Raw genomic sequence first — 10,132 nt, 5'->3', positions numbered from 1 at the left:
GCCATCTGCTGTGATTGGTTGGGGTGAGAGAAGGAAGACAGGATAAAGACATGCTGTGGAAGAGAGACAGAGGTTAATAACAGATATGATTCGATGCAGAGAGGTCTATTAATACATAGTGAGTGAGAAAGGTGACTGGAAAGGAAAAACTCAATGCATCATGGGAATCCCTTGCTTTAGCAAAAAGGAAAGTTTGAAGCCTAATCTTAAAAGTAGAGATAGTGTCTGTCTCCATGTCCCCATGTTCATATTAGACATGGTTTTAAAACAAATCTCACAATTTCAAACAGAGATTCATATAATGTTTGCTGTTGTTAAAGTAATCCCTGTTGGTCAATAGGTTTGCAAACGGCTCTAAACCTTTTGTTTCATACAGTTTATTTTTCAACTCTTGGCTATTTGTAATGTCATGGAGAGGATACCTTTAGTGACCTAAGTTGTCCCAGGAAAACAGCTTAGTCTAAGAACACTGGACCCACCCACATGCTGTTCAAATCGTCTGCTTATAACAGGCATTCAATTGAATTTAACTTAACTGAGTTCAATTCAGTCAATCAGATTCAATTAAATCAAATTAAATTTGTCTTTAATGATAAGAGGCTAAAACAGCCAGTTCAGACAGGGAATGAACTGAGGGACTGCACCGTGGCACAGTATAACAGAAAGAAGGATGCTTTTGAACTTTTGTTGATGCAAAGTCTGACAGTGTTGAGGCTCATAATGTACCCGAAAAGAAAAGAGCGGTTACAGAAGCGCAGACTAAAACTCCCTGCACGAAGCACAAAAGCACAGTTCATTCAGTTTTGTGTAATTGTCAGCACATTTCACGTACTTTCCCATTTCTTTCTTCTTCTTGTAGAGCACTGATGACTCAGAGTTGACCAAACCACTGCTGGAGGAAGTCACTGCACAGGCTGTAGCCTAAATGTCTTTGTTCTATCAGTTACCAGGAATCATGTTCCTTTATGACCTACAACTAACTTGATGTATTGATGATTTATACTAATTAAGACTTTGTCTTCCTAAGTGCTTCTTGAAAGGAAGACATTATACCAAATTGAATCGATTGATAATTCCATTGTTGTGCTAATGATTAAAATTTAAGTTGAGAAAAGTGCCTTAAACTCAATTATGTTTGTTGGTAAAAATGTGTTTATTCTTGTGAAATATGGGGTTATTTTCTTTGCCATTCCACAATGTATGATGACAATATTAAAAAAGTTAGAAAAGAATAAAAATAAAGATAAATACTGACACATACAGTTAAAACCAGATATTACACTTTAAAAACAACAAAAAATTCTTACCATTAAACATCAAATCAGAGTAAACCTTTCTTTTAGATCAATAAATATTAACATATTTTTTGTAGGCTATTTGTGAAATGTCAGAGTAAAGAGAGAACTGATACGTATTTTTTATTGCTTTCATTAAAGTCAGAAGCATACATACACTTCCTTAGTATTTGGTAGAATTGCCCCGACACTGTTTCACTTGGGCCAAATGTTTCAGGTATCCTTCCACCAGCTTTCTACAGTAGTTGATGGGCATCACGGACCAGTCCTCTTGACAGAACTGGTGTTCCTGGGTCAGGCTTGCAGGCCTTCTTGCTCCCACTCACCTTTTAGTGCCACCCACATGTTTTCTATCAGATTGAGATCAGGCCTTTGTGATTGAGATCACTCCAATACCTTGACTTTGTTGTATTTAAGCCACTTTGTAAATAATTTGGAGGAATGCTTGGGTCATTGTTCATTTGGAAGAGCCATTTGGGCCCAAGCTTCAATTTCCTGGCTGATGCCTTCAGATGCTGCTTCAATATATCCACATAATTTTCTTTTCTCATGATGTCATCTATTTTGTGAACATCAGTCCCTCCTGCAGTAAAACAGCCCCACAACATGATGCTGTTACCCCCATACTTCACAGTTGGGATGGTGTTCTGAGGCTTCAAAGCTTCCACCTTTTTCCTCCAAATATACGGTTTATCATGGCCCAACAGTTCAGTTGTTTCGTCAGACCACACGACATGTCTCCAGAAATAGAGATTTTTGTCCCCATGTGCAGTTGTAAACTGTAGTCCAGCTTATTGAGGTTTTAAAGTAATGGCTTTCTCCTCCAGAGTACCCTGTGAGGTCATGGTGCTACAGGACTCATTTTTACTGTGAATAGTCACACTGTCTTACCAGCATCTTCACAAGATCTTATGCTGTTGTCCTTGTTGGTTGATTTACACATTTTACACCAAAAAACATTCCTCTCTGGGAATCCGTCTCCTTCCTGAGCGGCATGATGGTTGCACATTCCCATGTTTTTTATACTTGCATATTGTTGTCTGAATGTGGGACCTTCAGGCATCTGGAAATTGCACCCAAGGATGAGCCACACTTGTGTAGGTCCACAATTCTTTTCCTGATGCCTTCATTGATTTCTTTTGATTTTCTCATGATGTCAAAGAAAGAGGCCCTCCTCCTCCTCCTCCTCCTTCTTCTTTATATTGTTTATTGGCAGTTGGCAAACAACACATTGGTGCATTACCGCCACCAACTAATGTGGAGTGTAGAAAGAGTCTCTGTGTTTGGGGTGTGCCTTTATTAGCGTTCACAGGTGTGCCACCAATTAACTCAAAGGGACTCAATTAACCTATAAGAAGCTTCTTAAGCTCAGAATAAAATCGTATGAAGGTTTCTTTTTGTTTAAAGACACAATAAACTTAGTGTATGTATACTTCTGACTTTGATGAAAGTGTTTCACAAATACAAAAAATATGTTAATATTTATTGATCTAAAACCAAAAAGTTTACTCTGATTTGATGTTTGACGAAAAAGAGAAAAAAAAAGGTATTCGTGTCTTTTTGTATGTAAATATCTGGTTTTAACTGTATGTGTTTTATCGCACGTGTGTCTTCTTATGTATCTGTGTAGGCTACTTTAAATGTAGTTTATAACACTGAAACTCAGTTGTGCTGATTTCAAAGCTAAAGATTTATTCACTGACCAAACACATTATAATAACATCTCAGTTGATGACTCAGTCTACTTTGTCTCCTCCCTGTTTTGGAACAGCCCAGGAGCGGCTGCACTTCCTCCAAGTCCTGAGGAAGAATAAACTGGACCAGAAGATGCTGCTCCCACACCTCCAGACTCACCGTTCAGACAGCTCTGACGGTGGTGATGGCTGTAGCTCAGGAGGCAGAGCAGGTCGCTTACTTATCAGAAAGTTGGTGGTTCAATCTCTGGCTTTCACAGTCCGCATGCTAAATTTTCTTGGGCAAGTTGCATCCATCAGAGAATCAATTTGTGTGAATGTTTAAATAGAAAATACTTAAGCAGCATAGAAGAAAATTAATGTAGTATGTTGTCTTAAGTGCTTTGAGTGCTTCAGGAGAGTAGAGAAGCACTATATAAGAATCAGTCCATTTGCTAATAAACATCATTTGTTTGTTTTGTATATTTCCCTCTTGATTGTATAAACGTGTCCAGTTTATATTTTATTCCGGCAAGGTTGGTCATTGTACAGGGAAAATGATAATAAATGGCTTTTCTATTCTATTCAGTGACAACAGCAGATAATCAAAGATCCCAATCAGCCATGATTATTGATTAGAGTTCTGGACAGCTGCACATTACAAAGTGTTCTGCAGTGAATTAGCCCCACACTTTTTCCACAGATTTTAACACACAATTTTTACTTCTCAATTACCTTTGAAAAATTTTTTTAAAGGAACTCAAATGCTGATGAAATGTGCAACAGATTTCTTTATTTTTATGTATCATGGCCCAATATTGTCAAAAAAAAAGAAAAAGAAAGAAAGAAAAGCAACAACAAAGCATACAAAGCATGTGGCATACTATCTGGAGGAAGGCACACTGAAGAGAAAAAGTAGAGATTTAGAAATACATTCAATTTGCAGTATATAAAAGTGCAAGAGAAGTGCATGATAATGTTGCAGTACAGGGTGAAAGCTATGAAGGCACATGGTTACAAAGCCTCACAGCACAATTACATTCAGACTGTAGGCTTAGTGGTCCTCTAGAAGTGGTGTGTAGAGCTCTGGGTCATCAGTGCTCTAAAAAAGAGAATATTGGTAAAGTAAAATGACGCTGAATAAATCTGTTTGGCTTTTGAGCAAGTCACCAAATATTCATAAACTTCCACATAAGAACTCACACAAAACAAAAACAAAAGAAAAAACCCTAAACATATTCGGCCAACATTTTCTGCGATGCTAGTCTGTTACCTTGGTTTGTCCCTTTTCTTTGCTCTTCAGACTCTTGATCCCCAAGACGACTGAGCTGATGGTGACGCAGAGCTCCAGGACTGACAGCACAATTAGCACAGCAATGATGCTTCTGTAGAGCATCTGTTGGGATACAAACAACAGTGCTCAATTTTATTGCAGTAATACCCTTAGGATCAGAGGCTCAGACCCTTTGACCGGAGAGTGGGCGGAGACTTCTGTACAGACGTGACTGTGATCGCAAGATCAAAAACCTATGTGGTCCCTCGTTTATCATGGGAGTAATGTTCTGAAAATGCTCTCAAAGTTCAAACCTTTGTAGAAAAATAATTTCAGCATTATAGAATGAAACCAAAGATCAAACCCTGTTTTCAGGTCCAGAACATGAGAATAGAGAAGCTGCCAGAGAATCCAACATCAATGAATCAATGGTGTAGAAATAAAGGAAGCAAGAAGAAGTTGAGTAAAGTTTGACTTATCTGACTGTTTCTGTAAATTCTATGGTAGTGGTACCACAATAGTGGTAATTAACTACGTTAACATCTACCTTCCTTTAGCATGTCCAGAAGTCCAAGTTTTTGACACATTGTTGTGTCAGTTGGGGAGAAAACTTACAAACATACAGTACAGCACTTCAGAGTTACACTGCTAGCGATCAAAGATTTATGTAAATTTGACGTTCTGTACAGGGGTCAAATTTTTTTTCTAAAGAGCATGCAAAATTGCACAAAAAAAAATCTGCGGAAAAGTGAGACCACGAAAGGTGAACCGCATTTTAGCGAGGGACCACTGTATACTATTATCTGATCACCAGCTGCAAATCCATAGATTTCAGAAGCAAAAACCTGTGATTATATCGACAAAACAATTTAATAATTATTCGATTATAAACAATTATTTTCCACTTGTCAGTTAGGTAATTTAACTTGTATGTAAACTGCTGAACTAACGCTTACCTTAATTAAAGCTTTGGCCTCCAAGCATCTCTCCTGTAGTATCATCTGTTCAGGTGACGGACTTGGTGTTGTATGACGGCCATACCAGTAGTCGGGCTCCCCACAAATGTTCCACAAATATAGATTAGATACACTGATGCTATACAGCACAATGGCTGCAATGGCAAAAGCAACGCCAGTCAGATTCAGAATCACATTGACGATAACCTGAAATACAAGATAGGTCAGTTAATGTAAAATGAAATTTTCAACATTAGAAGGCTGGTCGGTTAACAGTTTTACAGTCAGTCAATGCAGGAAAGCTTGCAATAGTTGGCATTAATCTTACATCTACATAGATGTGCATACATGAGACCTGTCACAAGTGTGTATATTGAAATATTATACGTCTACTTTTATATCTTCAACTTAGACAACAAAATTCAAGTCGTCCTTCTAGGATATATCTGGACTACTCACCAGACATGGACTTGGATACTTGTCAGACAAAATGCTGACGATTCCAAACATGATGAACTACACAAGACAAAAAAAAACAAACAAAGACAATAAAGTTTAATTCCTTCCCATGTGTAATTTAACTGAATGAGGAGACACATCATGTGTTTAAGGTGACAATAAGAAACAGCAGCTTATCAATAAAACCACAGAAGTAAGGGATTAAGATTTCAATTGATAAAACACATTTGATTTCATAAGATTCTCCAGCTTTGTCTTAAGCGCCAACTCTGATACTCTACATACTCTGAACTACAGGCTCAATTCTGAAGAGTTGAAATGGGTTTAAAATGTAAATGAAAATAGAATGCAATGATTGGTAAACTTCGTATGCCCTTATGTATTTATTTATTTATTTTACAGTAAAAGTGAGAAAATTTGCAATTACAAAAAAGAAAAGGAGAATTTTTTTATCTGATGTTGACTACTGTGTAGCTCCCCTCTTTTAACAACAGCCCAAAACATTTGGGAACTGTAGAGAGCAGCCGATGGACTTTTGGAAGAGGAATGTTGTCCCTTTCTTTTCCGACTCAGAGGATTCTAGTTGAGGAAAAAGCTGCTTCGCTTGCTTACCAACCCTCCCATCCAAAAAGGGTAGCCGGTTTCACGTATGGTCCATAATCCAACATATCGGCTTACAAGGATTGTTCCGAGTCCAACACTGAGAAGCCCAATCATAATCTGCAGAGTCTGACAAAGAAGAAGCACAGAATTAACAACTGGTGATGTAGATGTTTAACACCAGTCATAGGATATGCTGTATACTGGAGCACTTTCTCTAAGTCTTTTTCTGTAGTGTGATAAGAAAACTCTTAAACTATCCATCCATTCTCTTCTGCTTATTCAGGGTTGCGGGGGCCTGGAGCCTATCCCAGCTGTCTGAGGGCGAGATGTAGGGTACTCCCTAGACAGATCGCCAGTCTGTCACAGGGCAAACACATCGAGACAGACAAACATTCACAACCACATACACACCTTAGAGCGATTTTAGAGTTACCAATTAACCTGACCTAACCTAACCCCACTAACCGCATGCCTTTGGACTGTGGGAGGAAGCCGAAGAGGACATCGCTAACCATTGTGCTGCCCTGTTTTAAACCACAGTGGATAACTTTTTACTTTTCTTCACTTTTAAGTCCAATAAATTTGTCAGTGAGAGAGTTAGACTCACGTGGGGTAAGGAAACATGACACTGATACAAAGCCGGTGGCATCCCTGACACATAAAATTTACCTTTACTCTGTCTTCTTGGAAGGCTTTCTGACACAGTGTTTTATCTCCTGAATGTTTAAAATGATTTGAATTACTTGACACACACACGCGCGCACGCACGCACGCACGCACACACACACACACACACACACACACACACGCGTAAAGGGGAGTACACAAACTATATTCTGTGTTATAAAAGCTATATATAACTATATATATTCAATTCGACTTATACAGCGCCAAATCACAACAACAGTCGCCTCAAGGCGCTTTATAATGTACATTGTACAATAATAGACACAGAGAAAAGCCCAACAATCATATGACCCCCTATGAGCAAGCACTTTGGTGACAGTGGGAAGGAAAAACTCCCTTTTAACAGGAAGAAACCTCCAGCAGAACCAGGCTCAGGGAGGGGCGGGACCATCTGCTGTGATTGGTTGGGGTGAGAAAAGGAAGATAGGATAAAGACATGCTGTGGAAGAGAGAAAGAGATCAATAACAGGTATGATTCGATGCAGAGAGGTCTATTAACACATAGTGAGTGAGAAAGGTGAGAAAATGCTTTAGCAAAAAGGAAAGTTTGAAGCCTGATCTTGAAAGTAGAGATAGTGTCTGTCTCCCGAATCCAAACTGGAAGCTGGTTCCACAGAAGAGGGGCCTGAAAACTGAAGGCTCTGCCTCCCATTCTACTTTTAAATACTCTAGGAACAACAAGTTTCGAGACCGTCAAAGCGCTTTACAATTCCACTATTAATTCACACACTGGTGGAGGCAAGCTACAGGTGTAGCCACAGCTGCCCTGGGGCAGACTGACAGAAGCGAGGTATTTGAATCCTTAAAGGTTGTAGCTCACCCCCAGCACTGTCTGAGAGGTTCTGTTGAGGCTCCTCAGGCGCTGTGACACGGTGCAGCACACTGGACTGTAGCAAAGGTTCTTGAGGATCTGGCACAGAGGAGGCCAAGAGCTATCAGGGTCAGAGGTCAAGGTGAACACAGTGACCCCATCAGCCTTAGACACAGTGACAGACATCCTATCTTTAGATCCTGGAGACTGAAAGAGAGAAGAGTACATAAAAATGAACATTAAGGCCCCAGCTGTGGAGAAATGCCTGAACTCATCGAAGTATTGAAACAAAATATTCATTTAACTTCTGCAACTAACAAAATTAAAAATCCAAATCACTCGATACCTATTATCTTATATTAACTCTTATAACTCACCTTATAATGATGTCGAGCTCCATTAACAGTGACTTACACTGTCTGTTAATTATAATGAAATTAAAAAAAACTTGTAAATAAATAAATAACTACATTAAGTGATGCAGTTGTGTTTGGAGTTATAGCAAGATGCTATACATTTCAATATTAGATAAAGATGATGAGTAACTGAATAACAGTACTGAAGATAAACACTCACAGTCACTTTATTAACCATTAAACTACTTGTTAGTGGAAATATCTAATGAAAGCACTTTAAAGTATTTAAGCATGTGGACATTGAAAAGATAAAGTGAAGAAAGGTGATTTAAATGACTCTGAATGGGGCGTGGTCTTTGGTGACAGATGGGCTGGTCTGAATATTACAGAAACTGATGATGAGAGAACTATCTCTAAGGTTTACAGAAAAATGTCCATAATAAAGAATTTAGTGACCTGCAGAAAATGTCTTGTTGATTATAGAGGTCAGAGGAAAATGGCCAGACTGCTTTGACAATAAACGAAGCAAGACTAACTCCCATAATCACTCACCGCGACCAACGTATGCAGAGAACGCTCTGAACGCTCAACATGTCGAAGCTTCGTTGCAAATTTTGGACGCAGGTCAGAATTTAGTGTAAACAAAAGCCTGGCTGGACCCAATAAAGTGGCTTTGGATAGTTTTTCTGAAACCGAAACTGAGAAATCATGAAACGAATATAAACGAAGTAACAGAGTAAAGCTGGTGTATGAAAAATTCAGAACGTAATTCTTTTCATTAGCTTTGTTGACATTTTTGCAATCCTCTAAACTTTTTTTGGGGTCCTCCGCATATTAGGAAAGTGCTGTAACCTACCAGAGAGAAAACTCGACGGACATGTGCTGCAAAGCGGACGAAACTCGACTTTACTCCTGTGAGTGAAAGTCCAAAAAAATTAAGTGACTGCGCCACTACCAGCAGCAGGGAGCGAAACTGCGCCGACTGTTCCGGGAAATCGAGCCACGACCACAAAAACAAACATGTATGTAAAAAAGTCTTTGATCAAAGTCTTTGTTCTCGACAGTAATACGACGTAATTTAACAATTACAGTAATACAGCTCCACCCGTGACTGGCACCACGGAGGGCATTGCAGCGTTCCAAGTTAGTCCTACAGGCCCGCTTTGATCTACAGCCCCTGTTTACCAATGATTACGTCACATTAACCTGAATTACAATACAAAATCAATAAAACAAACAAACTTACTTGTCAGAGGAGAAGAAAAGCAACCAAAAGCCAAATTAATATCTGGTTGTGTGTTTGTTGCGCAGCTATTGCTGGATGAGATTTTCCAGTTGTTCCTCCGCCCATAAGGACAATATAAAAATGAACCCTTTGCTCAACATCCAATTACACACAAAGATAATTGAAAAAAATCAAATGTGGAAGAATTACCCTCACTAGCAAAACGGAACAATACAGTGAAAAACGTTGGTGGACTAATTTAACTAAACGAATTTAGGACTAATAACCAGATTATAATAATCAACGCACTGATTTTGATCTATTTATTTAGGCATTAAGTGAATCAGCAAATTGTTGTAGAAATCCAGGTAAATGAATTTTGGATTTCGGTTGTTTCCTAAGTGGACAGTTTGCTTTCACTGGAAGTGTGATTGACTTGGGGTTACTGTGTTAAGTCAGGGGTGGGGGAACTCCAGGCCTCGAGAGCTATGGCGTTATTTTTGTGCCACTATTCTGAGCGCACGTAAAAAAAATTTGAGCGCACGTAAAAAAATTTGCAGGTGCATGTGTTGAATTTTGAGGAGAAATTTATTTTGAGCGAAGAAAAGCTGAATTTGAGTGAACAAAATTCATTCCTGCGTGCAAAAAATGTATTTCAGTGTTTTTATTATCCACATACACACACCAGCAGCCCCTCCCGCTCAGTTTTTGCATTTGCGCTCGCTCGCAATGTGTTGCTCGTGCTCTCAACATTTCTGCCCGTGCGCGCTCAACTCTTTCTCTACACCGTTATA

At 39.0% G+C, this 10,132-nt stretch overlaps 2 protein-coding genes across 3 annotated transcripts in view; one reads left to right on the top strand and one right to left on the bottom strand.

The window, feature by feature from the left end:
- LOC102201021 (uncharacterized) overlaps nucleotides 1-10,132 on the top strand; it is a 37,266-nt gene that overhangs the window by 3,560 nt on the left and 23,574 nt on the right. The window lies entirely within an intron of this gene.
- On the bottom strand, nucleotides 3,781-9,519 carry LOC102201580 (high affinity immunoglobulin epsilon receptor subunit beta-like). Of its 2 annotated transcripts, none has more exons than XM_005750938.1 (7): nucleotides 9,360-9,519; nucleotides 7,767-7,964; nucleotides 6,269-6,385; nucleotides 5,657-5,713; nucleotides 5,198-5,404; nucleotides 4,242-4,364; nucleotides 3,781-4,070 (listed from the first exon to the last, which is right to left on the bottom strand). In XM_005750938.1, the coding sequence occupies exons 2-7, from the start codon at nucleotides 7,941-7,943 to the stop codon at nucleotides 4,023-4,025; spliced, it is 729 nt and encodes a 242-aa protein (XP_005750995.1). In that variant the 5' UTR covers nucleotides 7,944-7,964; nucleotides 9,360-9,519; the 3' UTR covers nucleotides 3,781-4,022. The 2 variants fall into 2 exon arrangements, with proteins under 2 accessions (XP_005750995.1, XP_005750996.1); XM_005750939.2 differs by lacking the exon at nucleotides 9,360-9,519 and adding an exon at nucleotides 8,970-9,281.

This window comes from Pundamilia nyererei, unplaced genomic scaffold, assembly GCF_000239375.1.
Source record: "Pundamilia nyererei isolate P.nyererei 1_Seehausen unplaced genomic scaffold, PunNye1.0 scaffold00294, whole genome shotgun sequence".
Classification (NCBI taxonomy): domain Eukaryota; kingdom Metazoa; phylum Chordata; class Actinopteri; order Cichliformes; family Cichlidae; genus Pundamilia; species Pundamilia nyererei.
This window is presented reverse-complemented; position numbering and strand designations above follow the sequence as displayed.

Bases quoted from the DNA above. Each gene is read 5' to 3' on its own strand.
- LOC102201580 (XM_005750938.1), bottom strand. From the start codon at position 7,943: ATGTCTGTCACTGTGTCTAAGGCTGATGGGGTCACTGTGTTCACCTTG. The intron at 5,714-6,268 runs GTAAGCAAGCGA...TGTCTTGTGTAG, and splicing joins CTTTTTGGATGGGAGGGTTG to TTCATCATGTTTGGAATCGT. The intron at 4,365-5,197 runs GTAAGCGTTAGT...GTATCCCAACAG, and splicing joins AGGCCAAAGCTTTAATTAAG to ATGCTCTACAGAAGCATCAT.